Here is a 21950-nt window from a genome sequence, read left to right as displayed (position 1 = left end):
CTGCTGAAGAAAATGAACCGGACGTCGGTGAGACTTTACTACCAGAACTCTAGCTGATCAACTAGTGAGCTTGGATAGACTTCCCTGAGCCTTATTTCCACCTTGCTAAAATGAAGGCTTGAACCACAGGAAAGGACTGTGTCAAACCTGTAGCTACCAACTTTCTAACTCACAGGAACGTCTCCCAGAACACAGTCTCTGTTGGGCTTTATGATTTAGGTACTGATCCTTGGGACTACCAACCCACTTTACCCTAGAGGGGCCTCTTACACCTGAAAGTGAATCAGAGTACTGAAATTAAATTTACTTCACTGATTCTATCCTCAACCATTTTCTTGAAAGTGTAGAGGAAGGAAAGATCCAAGTTTAATAACTGGGAATCATTTGTTAGCAGACCATAATGCACACTGTCTCCACCTAGCTACTCTGGGTCGGAGTTACCCAGTTCCTCAGCCCAGACTTATCTGTTAAAAATAAAAGCAAAACCCGAGAGGGGTTACCAACGGTGGGAGAAAAGCTTCCTGTTTAGGTCATGCCCTTTTGAACTCTTGATTTCTACCTTGTACATGGATTATCTTAAAATAGAACGAAAATTAAGAAGCTATGGATCAGTGGTTCACTTGTCCTGAACAAGAATCTAGAAATACTTTATGAAATTAAATACTAACCTTCCGACTTGGTATGTAGGGACAGCTGTTGTTCCAAATCTTTGCATTCCATAGTAGTTAATAAATCCAATCTCCTTGAGAGAGTTCATAGCTTGTTGGACTTGGTCATCAGTTCCTGTTATATTTCTGCAGGCATCCAAATTATCCAGAGGAAAAAAAATTACAGCCAAACATATTTGGGGATGTGCATCCCAAGGGACTATGGCATGGCTTCCATGCCTCTCCTTTGAAGCTTTCTCTCCACCTCCTGAGGGCTCTTTGTTCATTGTTACACTTTAATAAACCCACCATTTCAGCCACTTTTTTTTTTTTTTGGTACTGGGGATCAAACTTGGGTCCTTGCACTTGCACAGCAGGCAGCAAAACCACTGAGCTAAATCCCCAGCCCCATTTCAGCCACTTTTAAGTATATAATCCAGGGGCAGTAAGTATATTCGAAATGTTGTGCAACGTTCACTACTATCTACTTCCTGAACTTTTTCAACTTCTCAAACTTAAACTCTACACCCGTTGCTCCCTGACCCCAATAACCTCCGCTCCACTTCCTATGAGTTGGCCTACTTCAGGCGGCTCATATAATCAACAGGCATTCTGTCTCTTAACACAGTATTTGAAGCCGGTGTTTTTCTGGTCTTTGGTGGGGCAGGGATTGCCTGTCAGTGCAAACTACAGTAGTATTTGCCCTCCCAGCTTTTTTGGCCCTGCTCTGCCTTCCTGCTAACCTGCACCTGATTAGTAACTCATTACCAGGCGATCTGGCCAGCCATCCTCAGGTTCTGCATTCCCACTTGTAATTCTTTACCTGAGAACTACAGTGAAGTGATTTCCTTGGAGCTCTCCCAATTTCAGAGGGGTTTTCTGATAGCTGAAATTTCCTAGCTTAAAGTTCATCAAGCACTTATTCAGGTGAGCAAGTCTTTGTGCAGATATTCTTTAAAAAGATAAAAAGGAGCAGAAAGAGGATCATGAGATACTGTCCAAGATGACCTAGGACAGCTTCCTGCAGAGAGCATAGCTGCGCATAGCGGGGCCACAGCTGGAAGAGGCAGGCATGGTGGAAGGTAAGCACACTGCACACTTCCTGTCCCCAAAGGGTCCCCGGCACAGCACAGTGGTGCCTTCTTTGACTAGGATGCTGTGGCCTGTGCTCCACTTCACATCCTCAAATCCCTTTGTTATTTCAACACTGATGGATAACAAAACAATAAACAGTATCTGTGGAATTTTGTTTTGGAAGAGAAGAAAGGTGAGAAAAGAGATGGTGGTAAAGAACAATCTCACATAACAAAAGAATATCAAGCATTAAGAAAAGAGTTAGTCATAGTTTCATCTATCAGAAAAATATTATAAACTCACCATAGAAAACTTGGAAAATACAAAAATGTAGAGACAATTCATAGGTTCATTCCTTTAAGAGAAATCTGTTAAATCTAACTCTATTTCCTCCTGTTCTTTTTATAAACATGTTAAAGATATATATATATATATATATATATATGTATACACAGCTAGAATCCTCCCACAAATCTGTATCCTGCTGCTTTCATTTGTTTCCTATGGCATTACAAAATTTTCAAAGATGTCTTACCTTCTTCAATACAAAATCTGTAGAAAAACAGACACATTGAAAACCCTTTCCCCTCTCCATACCCATGTCCTCCCCACTTGCAGCTAAGAACAAGTCTGTATGTCCCTCCCAAACACTTTCTGCATATAGAAACATGTCTCCTTCCTCCCTCTTAGATTTTCTGATAAGCCTTATGTGTTATATATCCAGAAAAATACACAATTCATAAACGTTCAACTTATGAATGTCATCAAGGTGACCACAACCACTTAAGCAAGGTCTTCTTTTGAAAAAAGCAAATTCTGCCACATTATAAATTGTTTAGCACCTTTGCTTTAGTTATTTAATGAACACCTTCTAGAGGGGCTGGCAATTTAGCTCAGTGGCACCACGCCTGCCTCATAAGTGCAAGGTCCTGAGTTTGATCCCCAGTAGCAACAGAACAAAACAAAACAAAACAAAAGGCTTAGAGATTTGCCTTATCTACACAGTACTTCAGATCTGGCCTCTCCTGGGTACAGTGGCACAGAATGGCTGTGCATGGCATGGATGTGCCATCTCCTGTTTTTGTTTTGCAGTACTGAGGATTGAACCAGATGCTCCCCCATGCTAGGCAAGTGACACACCACTCAGCTACGTCCCCAGCCTTTAAAAATTGTTTTTCTTTTGACACAGTCATACTAAGCTGCCCAGGCTGGTCTTGAACTTGTGATTCTCCTGCCTACGATTACAGGAGTGACTACAGTGGTGCACTACCATGCCTGGCTGACCTGTCTCCCTTAATGGATATTTAAACTGCCACCAGTCTTTTGCTATTTACAAACAATTCTCTAACAAATATCCTTATACATTTCTTTGCTCACTTTTCCAGGTGTACATTTAGGATAAAGCCCTAGAAGTAGAAGGGCGTGGATTTAGTTTTAACCCTTCTCTCCATCCAGTGAGGTTACACCAATTTATGCCCAAACATTAACACCCCGATGCCCAATGCCTCACCCTGGGGCCAATCTCCTTGCTAAGTTGAATATGGCTCAGTGTGGCCCCAAGATGCCCAGACCGGAAGCTTGGTCTTCGGTGTCCCATGCTGGGAGGCGGAGCAAGTCCTCAGACGGGACAGAGGCTGTGTCCTGGGTTCTCGAGGCAGCAGCCCTGAGAGCACGCTGTGGTGAGTGGCTGACTCCCAGCCCGAACAGGCTCAGGCTCTGGCATGTGTTTGCTTTCTCTGTCTTGCATATGCTCCACCACTGCCAGCCACCGCAAAGTTCTCAGCCATCTGATACCAGCGCCATGCCCCTTTATGCACTGAGCCTTGAGCTGAATTCACCTCTTTTATTTATTAATACCCAGCCTCAGACATAGTAATACACAAGTATACTCCTTAAACCCACAAGATGGGTAGTACAAATCTTTTTAAAAGTTTTTAGGTCTCACTATGTAGTTTAGGCTGACCTTGAACTCAAGGAGATCTTCCTGCCCCAGCTTCCCAAATATTGGGATTGCAGCCATGTGCCATCATGCCCAATACAAATCTTTTTGAGCTTTGTCAGTCTGTTAAAATTTGGTATCTTTGGCTGGGGATTTAGCTCAAGTGGTTCTGGCACCTGCCTTGCAAGTGCAAGGTCCCATGTTTGATCCCCAGTAACAAAAAAAAACCAAACACACACAAAAAATTTGGTATCTTAAACCTGGTTAGCACATACCTGTAATCCTAGTTACTTGATATTATGTTACTGTTATTATTTTGTTATTTGCCCAGATACATGAGAGACTGAGGCAGGAGGTCTATAAATCTGAGGCCAGCAACCCTGTCTCAAAAAAAAAGAGGTTATAGGGCCGGGGATTTAGCTCAGTGGTTCTGGTGCCTGCCTTGCAAGCGCAAGGTCCAGAGTTCAATTCCCAGTACCAAAAAAAAAAAAAAGAGGCTATGGATATAGCATTGTTTTGGCCCTGGGTTCCAGCCTCTGTACAAGAGCACTGCGGGAGAGGATACACATACACATATTATAAATGCCACATATATAGCATCTTGACATTTATTCACATAAATGTGGCTTAAACCCACCCACAGATGGTGACCATAACCTGTTCATCCTGTTGTCTGTTGTTCTACTGGATTAATTTTTTACAGTACCGGGGGTTGAATCCAGGGCCCCCTGAGCTAGACTCCAGCCCTTTTTTCATTTTATTTGAGACAGGGTCTTGCTAAGTTGCCCAAATAAGCTTTGAACTTGTGGTCCTTCTCTCTCCACCTCCCATGTAGCTGTGTTTATAGGCATGTACCACTGTGCCCTGCCCTAGTTTACACATTATGGAAATCTGCCCGTATCACACATTTTGCAAATACTATCTACCATTTTCGTTTTTGTTTTTTTGGTACTGGGGATCGAACTTGGGACTTTGAGCTTTCGAGGCAGGCGGCAGAACCCAGAGCTAAATCCCTGGCCCTGTCTACCATTTTTATGAGTTTACTTTATATTTTACTATCATATTTAGAAAAATTTCCAATTTGATGTTGGAAAAATTCAAAATTAGAGAAAAGCAACCCACAAATAATTAACAGCCTTATACCTCTGACCTGGATTTACCAAGACAGATTTTCCCAAACTTCCTTTTTTTTTTTTTGTATGGGGAATCAAACTCAGGGCTTCACACTTGACAGCAGGTGCTGTGCTGCTGAGATACATTCCTGGCCTCCCAGACTTCCTTTGCACATCTCTCTCTGTGTATATGTCCCCCCCCCCACAGGGGAGATCTATGTATTTACTGAACCACTGAGTGAGCCACAGATGCAGGGCACTTTACCTCGCAGGACTGCAGAATCGCCTAAGAACAAGCAGAGCCTGCTGTGCAACTGCAATGGTCACCTCAGGAAGCCAGACAGCATTCACTACTGTCTCCTACTCAGGCCACATTCAAACTCACCAAGTACTCCAACAACATCATATAGGTGAGGATCTTTTGTTTTCATAGTTCTTGGTTGGTTTGTTTACTTATTTATTTATTTTAGTTCTGGTTTTTTTGAGGCAGAGTATAGCCACATGGTTCAGGTTGGTCTTGCCTCATGAACTACTGTACAAGGTAGGAAGCTAAACACAGAAGTCAGGAAATGGGCAAAGCTTGTACTCCATTTCCCTCTGTCCCTTGTTCAACTCAAGGCCACACATGATCCAGGAGAAGTTCAAAGGGGTAGAGCAGGTGCAGTCCAGATGTGGACTAGCTGTTGAGAGGCATCAGGCCCAGGAGCAAAAGGGCACCAGACCCTTGAGTTCCGAAACACATATGAGGATGATGGGGGGAACCAAGGGTGTGAATTAATCCAGGAATTATATCCCACAGGATCCGGAAAGCAGAGGATGGGTCTGAGGAGAGTGAGGACCAGGAGGACAGGACTCCTCTTAGTCAGGAAATGTTGCAGTAGCAACTGATAGACTAATTCAGAGGAAAAGGAATCCAACTGTCACCAATGAGGCTGTTCTGGGAAAATTCTGGTGACTGCTTTCTGATAGTGCCAAGGAAGTGCCTAACAAATCTATTCTTTTCTTTTTTTGAGATGAAATGGACATGAAATCAATCATTTTAACTGCTCTATTATATACAATTCATGGGTTCTTAGTATATCCACAACATTGTGCAACTGTCATCACCATCTCACCCCAAAACATTATATCCTCTGAAAAAGAAACCCCATGCTGCCGGGTGTGGTGGCACACATCTGTAATCCCAGCACTCAGGTGGCTGAAGCAGGAGGATCATCATGAGTTCGAGGCCGGCATGAACTACAAAGTGAGACCTCCATCCCCTCTCTGTAGCCCCTGGCAACCATTTACCTATTGTCTATAGGGTCCTCATGTTGGACACTTCATATATGGACTCAAACAATGTGTGACCTTTTACGTCCGACTTCCTAGCAGAATGTTTTTAAGGTTTATGAATGTTATCTTTGAGTGTACAATAGACATCATTTCCAAATCCCACCCCACAGCAAAACCCCAGACCCATGATTAGCTCTGGATGCTGAGGGGCTTGCTGGGGAAATACAGGATGGAGCTGACAACCATCTCCGCAGTACTATTCAGTGTTAATTCTGATGATCCTAGACCAAGTTCTCTGGTTGGAAATTCACAACAATTTAAATGACTACAGAACATGGCAATCTCACTTGGAAACATTAGGAGCCAATCTAACTGACATATTGTACAAAAGCTTTATTTAAGGAAGCCAGGGAAATACTGGCCCAGGCTCAGGAAGGAGACTGACAGGAACAGGCAGGAAAAGAAACAAATCATTCTGAATAAGACTGTTTCTCCTTGAGATCCTGCTGGAATTTCTAGGTGGCTTTCAGGTCACAAGAAGCTGGAAAGAACTGCTGCTTATCCCCAGACTGATCAATTCAGCAGTCATAAAAACCCTTGCAAGGCCGAGTGGGTTTGTCCTGTTCCCATTCTCAAGGGAAAGGCAGTTGGCCTGGCTCTGTGGACCCATTCAACAAGCCGAGGTGCAGCCTGTATCCCATGAGATAAGTGCTGTGTGCTTTCAACAGGCCAGCATCTTGGTGTCCAGCACAGCTTCTCAGAGTCAACAGGAAAATGAGAAAGCAGTAAGTGTCCTCGAGGGCAGAGCAGTATCCTGACCAAGTAGGACACCTGCTGGCCGGCCTCCAATATTCAAATAGTTTACACTATAAAATGGAATAAGATGCTATTTTCCGACCTCAAATTAGCAAATGGTTTTCTTTCTTTCTGACAATGGGCTGGGGAGAATTATGAGGATCTATAATAAAGATGGTAATTGGTACCACCTTTCTTCAGGGCAAGTAGGTCTGGCTATCAGAACCCATTTGCACTTTATACTCCCTTCTGGTCAGTAATTTCACTCCAGTGTTTATCTGTGTGTGGGTTCCTGGGGGTTGAACCTAGCTTTCATGCATGCTAAGCAAGTGCTCTAATACTGAGCTATATCCCCAGCCCTTTAAATTTTTTTATTTTGAGGTAGGGTCTTGCTAAATTACCCAAGTGATCTGAAATTTGTGATCCTCCTGCCTCAGCCTTATAACTAGCTGGGATTACAGGCATGAGCCACCGTATCTAGCCTTGCATTTTTATGAATAAAATATAAAACTTATTTTTAAATTGAAGTAGAAAATTTTATTTAGCCAGCTAGAAATCACAGGAATTGACAATTAGATACCAAAGAGAATGCAAAGAGAGCTACAAAAATGAGTTCAAGGCCAGTATGAACTACATAGCAAGACCCTGTCTCAAAATAACAATAATAATAATAATCATAACAACAATGACAATGGCGAGGAGAGGTAAGGACCTTGAGTCCCATACCCAGAGTCTGGGAAAGTAAAAGCCCTTGAACCATTCTCTTCCCCTCCCCATTCTTCTGGGTTTCTGGTGAGCCCCCTGGCCATTTCTCACAGGGGCTCTCTAAATCCACAGTCTATTAGTCAGCTTTGTGTCACTGTGACAAAATGCATCACTAGGATAGAGGCAACTTAAATGAAAAGAGGTTTATTTTAGCTTACAGATTCAGAGGCTGCAGTCAATGGTTGGTTGGCTCTACTGCTTCTAGGCCCGAAGTAAGGCAGAGTGTCATGCCGGAAGGGTATGGTGGAACAAAGCCATTCAACTCATGGCAGCTAAGGAGAGAACAGGGCAAGAACCAGAGGAGAAGGCCAGGGACTAGAAGTAGTCCCCAAGGTCATGCCCCATGGCCCCTTTCTTCCAGCTAAGACACACCTCCCAGGAGCCCAACCAGCTCCAAACCCATCAATGGGTTAACTAACGCAGATGAGGTTAGTGTCCCCCATCCAGTCACCTCTCCACGTCTCTGAAACCAGGCAAGGTGACAGTCAAGATGAACAGTTACACAGCTTTTTAAAGACCCCTCACTCTCAAGCAGATGGCTCCACATTCCATAAGTCACAGGGAGAGACCCTCGGTAGGACAGCATCATCTTCACCCGACTCTGCTCCCTCCAAACACACCAGCATGTGCACACGTTACGGAAAAAGGGATGGAGGAAGGCTCACACTTTGCTGTTAGGTCTATATGCCATGGTCCCAGGCCAAGGAAGAAAAGGACTGGAATAATCCACTAGGATACAAGATAGCTCTCAACCCACTACATTACTCAAGTGAATCAGAAAAGAGGCAGGAAGAGCCAGAATGCAGGGAACTATGAGATAAAGAAGAAATGCCACCTCAAATTCCTTATGAAAAGATATTACAAATAAATATATTTATTTTTTGTGGAGACAGAAACAGACAAGTTTATTTTTAACTGCTCTATAACTGACATATGCTAACATGCACATATTTAAAATGTACAAGTTTACTTTTGCTTTCTTGAGATAGCTGCTCACTATGTGACCCAGGCTAATCTTGACCTCAAGATCCTCCTGCCTCAGCCTCTCAAGCTGAGTGGTGGGGTTACAGGTGTGTGTCACTGTGCCTCTCTTAAGATGTGTAAGTTTTGATCTGTGTATAAGCCCAACAAAACATGACCACATTCAAGATAAGGAATGCATCACTCCCATGTTCCCTCTTGCCCGTTACTTCTCCCTCTCATTACCCCTTATCTTAGGAGGTGCAATGAAATGAAAGCTTATGTTTGACTCCACAGCTACCAAATTCATCCTATTTACCTCCCTATAAAATCTGGGTTTAGGCCGGAGATTTAGCTCAGTGGTTCCGACGCCTGCCGTGCAAGCACAAGGTCCCGAGTTCAATCCCCGGTACCAAAAAAAGAAAACTGGGTTTAAACCCCTGTTCTCCTTCCCCAGAATATGGCAGCTTTGGTCTCCAGTTTGCCCACCTTGCTCCACCCATAACACTTAATTCAGCCTCTACACACGACATCCCTGTTTAAAGTCAAATCCAAGATCCCCAATGTGCCCCACAGGATCCCCCAAGGATCTGGGTCCTGCCCCCAGCCTCATTTCTTGTTTCTTTACTCAAAGTTCAAGTACCCACCAGGTACCAAATGCGCTATGCTCCCCAACTCCTTCTGACGTCTTTCATAAGCTGTTTTCTTGGCTTGGAACAAACAACCCCCTCTCCCCAGCCCAGGAAACGCCTCCTCAACCTGCTGGAATCCAGCCCAGGAGTTTTCCAGCAGGAGTGGGTCTGCCCCTTGGAGTGAACTGACCATGTCTGTAGGCATTTTTATTGTCATGACTGAGCAAGGAGTAGGAAGAGAGAGCAAGGGGGCAGCTAAGTATCTACACAGCGGCCACAACAAAGAGCTCTATCCCAGAATGGACACAGAAAGAGACGGAGAAACCCTGATGTAATTAAACTGAAGCATCCCATTTCTGTGAAAGCTTTGCTTGCCTTCCACATTCAGTCACACACTTGCTGTCAGACTCATTCAAGTTTATCTTTACCTCAGCATTTATCTCACTTTAGGGTAAGTTGTATTTGACTGTTGCCCCCATTAAATCATAACTGCTTCAAAAGCAAACATTTTTTTGTCTAATGAGTGAACAAAAGAGAAAAGAAGGCACTATGCTCTTGGCTCTAGCATAAAAATCCTTTAAAAACAACACAAAACATGTATCTGATATAAAAACATTAGGAAATACAGACAAGCAGACAAAAACAAACAGAAAATAATTTTTTTATTCTTTTTTTGAGACCGAATCTTGATATGTAGTTCAGGCTGACCCTGAACTATGTAGCCCAGGCTGGCCTGGAACTCATGGCAATCTGCCTGTCTCAGCTTCCTGAGTGCCAGAAATACAGGTATGTGCCACCACATCTGGCCAGAAAAGAATTTTTTAAAAAAGGCAGAGACAGTCAGGCATGGCAGTGCATGCCTGTAATCCCAATATCCAGGAAGCTGAGACAGGAGGATCACAAGTGCAAGGCCATCCCAGCACTCATGAGGCTGAAGTAGAGGGATCATCATGAGTTTGAGGTCAACCTGGGCTAGTGAGACCATATCTCAAAAAAAAAAAAAAATCACAAAAAGAAAAGAAAAAAAAAAGCCAGCACACCTCACACATCAAGTTCAAGGTGAGTCTGGACTATGTATGATATCTTGTCTCAAAACACAAACAAACAAAATGCAGACACCCGAACACACATACATAAATGGCAGAAGCACCATCTAACGCTAGAAGAGATTAAACTCAAAACATAAACTTGAGAACTTGTAAAGACAGTGCTAGGATTTGCCACACAAGTCCTTTTTTTCCCTCTCTGCCCTGGAGCTTGACATAGGGCCCCGCACACGCTGTTCAAGCCCTCTCCATGAGCTACATCCCAGCCTGTGGTACAAATCTTGATGTGTACGCTCTACTTACTTGAGAACAGCAATCTCTTGAACTGTTATAGCCCTTTTATCTTTGGTTCCCATATAGGAGAATATGTTTGGCTTGACTCTGTTAAGATAGAAACAAAACAATGTGAAGTCATATACCTTAAGGAAATCATGTTTCTCATAATTTGTTTTAAAATAAATATACTTAAAATAATACTGTATCAGAATAAGAGAACAGAAACTTTTACTAATATATAATCTAGAACAGTAAATAACGTTGAACAACTCCCTTCTTAGGTGTGCTTGACTTAGAACTGATACTATTCAAAGCCAGGGCTACTCAGAAATGTAAATGATGTACTGACGTACATTCATGGACTACAAACAATTCATGAGACTACATAAAAGAGGAAATTTTAAAAAATAATTCTAGAGAATACAACACTGAAAATCTTGTATCTTCAATTTTCAAAAATAATAATATAAATTTTCCTTAAATATATGGTATTATTTTGTATTATAAAAGTCAAATGGGGCTGGGGATTTAGCTCAGTGGTTTCACTGCCTGCTGCACAAGCACAAGGACCCGAGTTTGATCCCCGGTACCAAAAAAAAAAAGGAACCGAGTTTGATCCCCGGTACCAAAAAAAAGTCAAATGCTGAAACTGAGATCTGAATAGTTTTGTTATAAAGAACTGGCAGGGTACCATGTACTCTCTCCAGGAAGCTCATAAATAAAAGGAGCACAGAATGTCTTGTAATTAGGTTCCAAGTGTTATGGGTTAAATTGTGTACCCTCAAATTCATACAATGAACCCCTGAACCTCAGGATGTGGTCGTTTTTGGAAATAGGGCCTTTGAAGAGGTGAACAAGTTAAAAATGTGGCTAACTGGGTGACTCTAATCCAGCCTGACCAGCATCCTTATAAGAGGAGTAAATCTGGAGACACAAACATGAGGGGTACAGAGGGACGACCACGTTGAGCCAAGGAGAAGGCAGTTATCTGCCAGTCAAGGAGAGAGGCCTCCAGAAAGGCAGCTGCTAACACCTTGGTCTTGGGCCACGCAGCCTCCAGAATGGGAAGAAAATTAATTTTTGTGGGTTCAGCTACTGAGTCTGTGGCATTTTGTTATGGTTGTCCTAGCAAGTGAATATATTGCTTCCAGCTTTAAACTGAGTTAAAACTTCCAAGCACACAGATTTGCTGTGCCAGCAGCCTCTACTACTCAAAAAGCAAAACCAAGTTGGGGATCTAGCTCAGTGTTGCTGCCGCCTGCCTCGCAAGCGCAAGGTCCTAAGTTTGATCCCCAGTACCAAAAAAAAAAAAAAAAGCAAAACCAAGAAAGTGCCAGCACCTGACCCATTGTCAGAGGGCACCTTGTGCTACTTCGGTCTCAGGTTCTCCATGAAGTCAGTCTCCAGGAGCTGAAACACCCAGTCCAACTTCTGCAACCACATCAAAGTCTGGCTTTCAGGGAGAAGGGTAATTTTTTACTTTAATCTGACTGAACTGGAAACTCTCAAGTCTATGTGATTTACTTCCAGATTTTTCATCTTGAACTACTGGCAAGGGGGGAAAATTAATTCACCTATTGTCTAAGAAAACTATCACTGGGATCCATGCTCCTGCTCCTTTCTTCCATTTGCATGGACAAAAGAAATCACATTTCAGTTGCTTTGATTTTATATAGGAACAAGGACAAGACACTAACCTTAAATATTTAGACAGTACATTAATAGCATCCATGGTATCTTTGTTTTCCTTATACAGAACAAAGTGGCAGTAACTTCCCCTAGATTTTGGCCAAGAATGTTTCCTTGGATCTTAAAAACAAAAATTAAATGTTATATGTACCACCGTAAGTTATCGTTATATGGTAGAAGTTTTTTCTTTTGATACCCCGTGGAACTCATTTTGGCTATAGAACCTCTGAGTTGACAGGCTGGATCTGACCTGACAGGAAATTCTGGTTCAGTGGTTATGGCTTATGGACCACAGTGCTAAAGTCTCTGTGACTGGACACTTAACACTGGCCATATTTAAAATCAAAAGCTGACACGTAGGTGGTGTGACAAATGCTTAGGTCTAACCAATAATTTTCACACAGCAGAGAGGAGGAGGCCCGTATGTATGACAGGGCTGACTGCTTCAGAACACAGGCAGCTCCCATGGAATCTACACACCCTGCCCTAGGGTTGCAGGCAGGCATTCACACAGACAGTAGCAGGGTGGAGGGTAAAGCCCTGAAGAGTGACCTTAGCAACAAAGTTAGATTTCCCAAAGGCCACTTTCATCAAAAATGTTTAGCTAATGTCTACAAATGGTCTAGAGATATCCACCTGTCAGAGAGAGCAGCTAGGATCCAAGACTTGATTGTCATTCCTAGGGAAAAGGAAACTAAAAAATTAAGCCATGTTAAGCCTGGCATGGTGGCACATGCCTGTAATCTCAGCACTCTGGCAGGCTGAGACAGGAGGACTGTAAATTCAAGCCCAGGCTGGGTAACTTAGTGATTTCGTGAGACCCTGTCTCAAAATTTAAGAAAAGAAAATAAATTAAGCCATGTTAAATGCTAATGTCTGAGCCAGTATTACTTCAATTGTTCAACTTGGAGACTGATACTGCACATGGGAAAATGTGATTTTTAAAACTGTTCTTTTAATTACCATTTCAATCAATCATACTGCAATCTAGAAATATACATTTAAACAATAGAAGCTTTACACTGCTGAAAGAGATTTTTGAAAATTAATACTTGGGGAAAAAAATCCATAAGCCACAGCTACACTTCCCAGATATTCATGTGTCTCGTGTGACTGAGAGTCACAGTGGTTATGTGAAGAATGTATTTAGTTTATTTGGCTTCTCTAACTCCATAGAAGAAAAACTGAAATAATATTTTGCACATTCAATCACAAAGGATCCTTTTATTTTTAAAATAGCACTTTGTCCCTAAAATAGTCTTTTCACATGAACTCATAAATCCTTTATCGTCACAGGCTTAGTATGTTCCTGGTACTGAAGTTAACTAGTTATCTGGCTTCGCCAAGGCAAAAGCACTGGTTGAGAACAGGTATGTCATTTCAGCTACAATGTAAAGAATCATCAGCTGATGCGAAGAGTCAATAAACACCTCTGAAAACTGCCATGGAATTTATGCCTGGCAAATCACTTTTCCTTCTTAATAGTGAGTCTCTTCTGTCCTGTATAGAAAAGTATCATCAATATCTCTTTAGCTCTTGGTGTGAATTACTCAGAATTCCCTCAGAAAACTGCAAGTAGAATATCATTTTTGGTTTTCCTCCCAGCTCACTATCAGTGAAGCAAAGCTGTCTATACACAGCACTTGTGATAAAATCATTGGCATTTCATTTCATCTAGACGAAACACCAACCGCTCTTACCTGCTGCAGTTCTGACCTCTGTCCAAATGCACAGCATAAAGAGCACAAGAGAGCAATGTTTAATTTATAATTATATTAAAGTGCTTTAGAGGTGAACATGCAAATGGTCGCATGGTAAGTTTGTATTGAGGGTTTCTATAGCACCTGGTAGTTATGTGGTGGGTTAACAGCCATTCAGACAGTAACAATGGGATGTTGTGGAGGCAAACAATGAACAAGCAAAAGCTCACCCACACCAGCCTCCCTGTCTCAGTCCTTGCAGTGGGCAGTCAGTTCTTGCTCAAAGCTGCACTCTGTACCCAGGGGAGGTAGAAGGTTCAAGACTGGCTATCAAATGCTTCCCCATCTAGAGATTTATCTCTTTAACTATAGTACGTAAAGACATGTCCAAGATGTTAGTAGTGATTACCTACAGTGGTGAGGCTGCAGGTAACTAGTGTTCTGCTTTGTGCTTTGCTGTTTTGAGTTTCTTGAACTGAAGTATAAAAACGTTTTAAATGTGAAAAATGCTGAATGATTATTTTGATTTTGTTGACTGTGATAATGGCTTGAAGTTTCAGTCCTTATCTGGTAAATACATACTACAGTATTTGAGTGAAATGATGTGTTATGTAGAATTTGATTTAAAATGCTCAAGCAAGGAAAAAAAGTGGGAGGGATAGATGAAACAAAAACAACAGAATGTTGGACCGGGGATGTAGCTCAGTGGCGCCGCACCTGGCTAGCAAGAGCAAGGTCCTGAGTTCAATCCCCAGTACCGCAAAACAAAACAAAACAAAACCAAAACCAAACAAAAAACAGAATGTGGATAATCTTAAAGATGGCTGAAGGACACACAGATTCCATATACAAATGAGGTTCATCTATTTGTGTGCATGTCCAAAAATGTGCATAACAAAAGGTTTTAAAAAACAAGTATAGCTACATTTCCCTTTAAGTACTAGCCCTTTAGTGCATTCACAATTAAGTACAATGGTAAAAGATAAATGAAGCCAAAAGACAGAAAATCTAATGCTATTATCCCTTAATAGAAACCATGACAACCAAGTATGAGCTCTGGATCAAAAGCATGTATCTTCTATTAACAAATCTAAATACTGATCATGCATGCAATGATCTCCTCCGCAAATAATAACTGCAAGTATTCTTTTTCTAAGTGTACTCAATAATCAAAATAGTAAAGCATTTGACAGCAATTTTTTTTTTGTACCAGGGACCTCAGGACCTTGTGCTTATGAGGCAGGCACGGTGCCACTGAGTTAAATCCCCAGCCCTTGCATTTCTACTGACTAACTGGGACATTTTGAATAACATAAAACCAGTGAAATCTCAACTTATTTTGAGCAATTTAACTTGATAAAACTCCAACCCCTAAGAATGTTATGAAGCATATGCTTAGCTTTACCATTTAAATGAACTTAAAGACAATTTTCAAACATTTTTGAGACATTCTGATTATAATACAAATGCAAAGCATTTTTAGGCTGGGTAATGTGCTTCCTATTTCCAGAAGACTGCTTCCATTTCGTGAGGGCTTGACACGGCAGCCCTACTCTAGGAGAAAAGGAAGCCATGTTCAGGAAGATTCTCGTATCAAGTACAGAAATGCCCATAAATACAATGAGGAAGGAAAGATGTGTGTAGCCAGGGGATGACAGAAGAGTGTAGCATGCAGCACATTCTTGGCTTCTCATTCGAGGTCTTTCTCACCAGCACATTTGCACACCAACCCTTCAGCTTCCTCAGGGATACTACTCCACCCATTATCTTTATTTTATTGCTCTCCTGAATTTTTATGCTCCCTTTCCAATGGCTCTTTCATTGCAGTTTATAAATATGCTCAGGGTCCTTCTATCTTAAAAGCCAAATCGTTGTCCTCCTCTCTTTAATTGCTGTTCTCTTCCTTTCTCCTCTTTACTGCTTACCTGCAAAAGCCACCTGTACATAGTGCCTTCCACCTCAACCTACTGTGTAGAATGGTGGATCTGTGTCAGAGTTCCTATCTTGCTGGACCTCTCTGCAGCATTTTCCAATGTTGACCACTCTGATTACAGGGGCTCCCTACTCCTCCGGATTCTGGAACAGCAGTCACCCCAAGAGCCTTTCTGTACCAGCCAGACTCTTCCTACTGAGTCTATGGATCTCTAGGCCTAGGGTTCCCTCCTGGAATCATTCCTTTTGAAAAGTACAGAGAACCAATATCTGTCACAGAACATAATTTTTTTTTTCAAAAAAAAGAACTTAAGTCTTCCAAAACAAGTTCTCAGAAATATTTGGAATATATACTATCTCAAAATGTAAATTAATTTACCTGTTCATGTAATGTTGTATGTAATAGTTATACAGTGCTTTCAGAAAACTACAATGGGGGCCGGGGATTTAGCTCAGTGGTTCTGCCGCCTGCCTTGCAAGCGCAAGGACCCGAGTTCGATCCCCAGTACCAAAAAAAAAAAGGAAAACTACAATGTAGGTATGTTTTGGTACACAAGGCGATGAGTCCCATCAGGCTGGTTTAACACTGAAAAAGTGCCTGAATCTAAGTAGGTGGTTATTTATTTGGGCATCATGACTTATAAGCTACCACACCTATGTTTTAAGATACACAGGAAAATAGGGGTTAAGAATATTGCAGATCTATCATGAGAAAATCAAATAGTACTCTCAAATCCAACAGTGCTGGCATGGCTGTGGCAAGAAAGGAGCCCACCTGCATTGTCCATGGGAATGGAAACTACTACAACCATTATGGAAATCAGTATGGAGATTTCTCAAAGACACGAAATTAGAAATTCCCTATGACCCAGCTATTCCTTTAAGTATTTTCCCCAAAGAGATTAACTCATCACACTACAACAATACTTGAAATCCAATGTTTATAGCAGCACAATTCATACAGCTAAATCCTACAGAAGGATCCATTAACAGATGACTGGATATACAAAATGTGGTACTATATCTATATATAATGGAATACTACTGTTATAAATAATGACAAATTTGAGGCATTTGTAGGAAAATGCATACACCTAGGAAATATAATATTGAGTAAAATAAATCAGATACATGAGCTTAAACACCATATGGCATCTCTCATTTGAGGGAAAGTACAAACAAAGAAAATGACATAGGATGGATAGAAAGGGACAAGGGGACAGATCTCGTCCAATAGGGAAGTGATCCAAGGGAACAAGGATGAGGGGAAGGGGAAATGAGAGGATGCCACGTACAGCATCCTAATAACTCCAATCAATGTAAACACTACATGTCATAACATAAGTGAAGACAAATAATATCAACAAGTATGAAAAAGGTGATGGGAAACCAGAGAAGGGAGTGGGGAAGGGGAGGGGGAGAGAAAGGAAAGAGGATTAGGAAAAAAACAAAAAAACAAAAAACCAAGCCATAAAATACACATGTACGCACTCCCCAAGATGACTGTAAACTGCACGGATTACAAACATGTACTAATAAAATTTTTTTAAAAAGCAAAAAAAAAAAAAAAAAAAAATCACAATTCTGCTCAACAAGCATAACCCATCAACAACAATTTATATCAGGGTTTGATAGTAAATGAGCTTGAAAACATCACAAATTATAACACTCCAGACCGAGACCTTCAAAGCTAGGCAAAGCACCCACACTGCTTGCTACTGGGTTTCACTGCAAGGCCAAAACAGCAGTCTCCCAGCACCAACTCGTCTCCTTTCCTAGCCGCTCACCTTGTGCCACTCTCAGCTGGCCCTGGAAGAGGGGAGCAAGGCCCCCAACTGTGTGGACTAAGAGGGACTAACGCTCAGCCCTCCCACAGCTCTACACAAAGTCCCCCTTCTTTTTTGTTTTTTATTTAATTTATTTTTTTTGGTACCAGGGATCGAACTTGGGTCCTTACACTTGGGAGGCTGGCGGCAGAACCACTGAGCTAAATCCCCGGTCCCCCTTTTTTTGTTTTGAGACAGGGTCTCGCTATGTAGTCCAGCTGGCCTTTGAACTCACTACGTAGCCCAGGTTTGTCTTGAACCTTTGGCAATACTCCTGCCTCAGTCTCCCAAGTGCTGGGATTACAGGCATGTGACACCACGCCTGGCTGGGAAAAGGATTTAAAAAAAAAAATGGAAGGAAATAACGGAAACAGAGCTTTTGTAAATGGGGAACAGAAGAAGGGCTGAGGGGAGGGGAATGGGAAAAAAAGTAGTTAAGATATATTATGTACAAATTTTGCATGATGAATGTGATCATTATATAAGGCAAACATGTACTAATATTTTATTTTTAAAATTTTTTTTTATTTTTTGGTACCGGGGATTGAACTTGGGTCCTTGCGCCTGCACAGCAGGTGGCGAAACCACTGAGCTAAATCCCCGGCATGTACTAATATTTTAAAATAAAGGTAATAAAAATCTCTGGAATGGAAAGTAAAAGAAACAAAAGAAAAAAAGAAAAGGGGGCAGAAGCTCTGGGCCACCTTGTCCTGCAAACCCCCGCCCCAAGACCTGGTATCCCCTAAGAAATGAAGATCATTTCTAAGAAGCAACCAGTTCAAAATAAAACTCTGTCTCTTCCTCACTGCCACAATGCAGACCAGCAAGGTGGCCTCCCCCTGGCAGAGACCTCCCTCCAGCCTTCTCAGCAGGACTCCGGGACAGTGAGCCATCCAGGGCACCACCATGTGGGTAAGTCACCTGTTCCCTCTATAGCCACCATGGCTACTGCTCATATGCTGTCCTCAGGGAATTGAAAAACAGCTGCCAAAAACGATTACCACAGGGCTTATTGCTCTCTGGGCAACCCTGGCTGCAGAAAGGCTATCTATCAGGTGCAATTCTATTCTGTGGTAATAAGGATGCACACAATAACCATCAGCTTGCAGGCTGAAGAGTGATGAAGAACTTGTGCCCCAAGCACTGAACAGCACATCATCACACTTTTCCTTAGGAGAAGTGGTCTCCAAACTGCACCTCCTCCTCCCCAACTCCTCAAGGTTTCTTATTTCTGAAGATGATTTTCTTGGGGTTAGTTACCTTACTCCAGCTGCCTGTTTTCATAGAATCTCATGGTTGTAAACAAGGCTTCAAACCCAGGAGTGGTGGTGCACACCTGTAGTCCTAGCATCCAGAAGGCTGAGGCAGGAGGAGTATCACAAGTTTGAGGCCAGCCTGCGCTACGTAGCAAGACCATGTCTAAAAAACCAAAAATAGGGGCTGGGGATTTAGCTCAGTGGTTCCACCACCTGCCTCGCAAGCACAAGGTCCCAAGTGTGATTCCCAGTACCAAAAAAACAACAACAAAACCCCCACAAAACTAAGTAAATAAACAAGGCTTCATTCATTTACAGTATTACCTTTTAAATTAATCTAAAAGAATACTGACAGGGGACAGGGATTTAGCTCAGTGGTTCTGCCGCCCGCCTCGCAGGCACGTCCTGAGTTCAATCCCCCGGATGGATTGATCTTGTTATACAGCCTTGGAGTTCTGCTCTAACAAATATAATAATTAATTACTAATAGGAATCCTCACTGGTAGAGGAGGAAAATAAAGAAAATAATAAAAGGAGCTGAGGATGCAGCTTACTGGCAGAGTACCCCTGGGTTTGATCCCTAGTACCAGAGAAAATAAAACTTTCTCTGCTGATTTGATAGGAAATAGAAGAAACATTACCTCATTTTTCTTAAGGTTATATGTAAACAGAAATTTCCACGGCTGTAGAAAGCACATGAGAACATAAATATCTCAGTGATCCACAAATGAACAATACACTGAAAGATGTGCTCAGGTGAGGGGCCATCTTTCAAAATATTCCACATATTTTCTGTGTGAGTGAAGAAGATACTCAGAGCTGGAAAGCAGAAGCAGGAACTGACTATACCCCCGGGATAGGTGATGGGCATTTTTATTCATCTGAAAGCTTTCTCTCCTCCATTAAGAACAGAGATGAGCAACAATCCTTCCATTTCCTTCTTGAATTGCCACTCAGCCATTCTGCCCTTCAGGGAACACATCACACTCCTAACCCCAGGCACCGGTACCATGTCCACAAATCTTACTCACAGGGAAGGCTGGATGCCCCCACCACAAGGAGACTGCGGATGGCTCTGGCATCTGAAATGACAACAGGCACCCTCTCTGAAAGAGTGACATGGTCAGTGCCCTTCTCCGCACAACAGCATGGTAGCTGAGGAGGAGCAGCCAGGCAGAGGAGAAGTGGGCCTGCATCCTGCTGCAGTGAGTTACTCTGCTGCTGGAGAAAGTGGGCACTGACACACTTACTTGCCAAGGCCTTTTTCCCAGCTGCATGGTAGGCCACGATGTATTTCCTCCCTGCTCTGTCCTCTGTTTTTGTCTCTAGTCCAGGAAACAAAGATTTTATGGCTTGATGGATGATAGTTCTTTTCTCTTTGGTGTCCTCAATAACCTATTAAAAACACACAGTGACACTTCTATTTTAATAAAAATAAATAGAAAAATGACAGTGGATTAGTAAAAACAAAGCTCATCTTTTTCAGTAAGCAAAACAACAAAAGTGCCTGGGTACAGCTTTAGACTATTTGAGAGCTTCATGAGATGGCAAATTCTAAGGGCCCATTGATGGAGCATGTCCACCTGCCAGCCCCATACCGGGCACTTTAGTCACTGTTGTATGGAATCCTCACATTCTCACTGCCACACCACTGATGTCTCTATTCACAGATGGGGATAGCAAGGCTGAGAAGCCATGGGATGTGTCTAAGGCTGCAGAGTTGGAGGGCAGAAGAGCTCGATTTGAAGCCAAGCTGCTGGACTCAGGGCCACCAGCCCCAGATGTTCTCCTGGTGCCTCTGCTGGGCAAAGGCCTTGGGGCTTGCAAATAAAAACAGAGGCACTTGCCAGACTTGCCAGGCCCTGGGCAAGTCACACACTCAATCCTGTGGACACTCTTGTCTACAACTGCCTCATGCTGGATTTTATTCTGTTTGCTTGTTTGAGACAGGGTCTTACTATGCAGTTCAGACTGGCCTTAAAGTCACTATATAGCCCAGGATGGCCTGGAACTCACAGCAATCCTCTTGCCTCAGCCTCCTGACACCTGAGGTTACAGGTATGTGCCACCATGCCCAGCTTGACACTAGATTTTATTCAATACTAAGTTGTTTTATAGTGAGATTCTAACACAGTGGTTCACAATAAAGAAAAATCAATGTAAACAAAATGTACACTTGTACAACTTTTTCAATTTTAGAGGGCATCTCACACTAAAAAACTCTACTACTCAATAGCACAAATGGCTGTATACAGTATTATAACATTTTTTGCAGCTGAGTATGATGGTACCAACCCTACAATCTCAGCACTCTGGGAGGTTGAGGCAGGAGGACTGCAAATTTCCCAGGCTGGACAATTTAGTCACTTAGTGAAACCTTGTTTCAAGATTAAAAAGGGCTGGAAGGGCTGGGGATTTAGCTCAATGGTTTCGCCGCCTGCTCCGCGAGGGCAAGGACCCAAGTTCGATCCCTGGTACCAAAAAAAAAAAAAAAAAAAAGGGCTGGGCATATAGTTCAGTGCAAAGGTCCTGGGCTCAATCTGTAGTACCACAAACAAACAAATAATGCTGATGCTATATTCAATGCACGGGTATTTTCTATTTTATTTATTCCATTAAAAAAATGTTGATTGTGATAACCACTAATTTGATTTCAAGGCCTACTAATAGACAGGGTTCAAGCTAAAAACACCAAGATAGACTATAACCATTACTGGCTAAAAAACTTGATAGTATTTTAATATAATAAAAATGAAGAGAAAAACAAACTGCACCCTAACTACAGACAAATGATTTTATATCAGCAGGTGAGTCTGGAACTGAAACTGCTGATATAATCAGTTAGAATAATAGTTTGCATGTACGAGTATATATTTATTTTAATTTTTATTTTGGTACTGGGGATTGAACTCAGGACCTTGAGCTTTCGAGGCAGGCGGTGGAACCACTGAGCTAAATCCCCGGCTGAGTATATATTTAGATGGCAAAAATTCAGAAAGTCCTTCCTTCTTACTTTATAGATGAGG

The 21950-nt window shown here is 42.2% G+C and overlaps 1 protein-coding gene across 4 annotated transcripts in view; it reads right to left on the bottom strand.

Moving 5' to 3' along the window:
- The window catches only part of Pus7 (pseudouridine synthase 7), a 55817-nt gene that overhangs the window by 21194 nt on the left and 12673 nt on the right, over window positions 1-21950 (bottom strand). The window contains exons 5-10 of one of the 4 annotated variants that reach the window (XM_021253938.2): window positions 20175-20319; window positions 19956-20006; window positions 12219-12330; window positions 10549-10626; window positions 1471-1599; window positions 669-794 (exon numbers count right to left, since the gene is read on the bottom strand). In XM_021253938.2, the coding sequence (XP_021109597.1) occupies window positions 669-794; window positions 1471-1599; window positions 10549-10626; window positions 12219-12330; window positions 19956-20006; window positions 20175-20319 (641 nt within the window). Of the gene's footprint in view, window positions 1-668; window positions 795-1470; window positions 1600-10548; window positions 10627-12218; window positions 12331-13910; window positions 13929-19955; window positions 20007-20174; window positions 20320-21950 lie in introns of all 4 variants that reach the window. The other 3 variants (XM_004839694.3, XM_021253940.2, XM_004839695.3) reach the window with 3 other exon arrangements.

Source organism: Heterocephalus glaber, unplaced genomic scaffold (genome assembly GCF_053883595.1).
Source record: "Heterocephalus glaber isolate CG9 unplaced genomic scaffold, H.glaber_assembly_v1.0 deba00000676, whole genome shotgun sequence".
In the NCBI taxonomy this organism is placed as follows: Eukaryota; Metazoa; Chordata; class Mammalia; order Rodentia; family Bathyergidae; genus Heterocephalus; species Heterocephalus glaber.
Note: the sequence above shows the minus strand (reverse complement) of the source record. Positions and strands in the feature narration are given on the sequence as shown.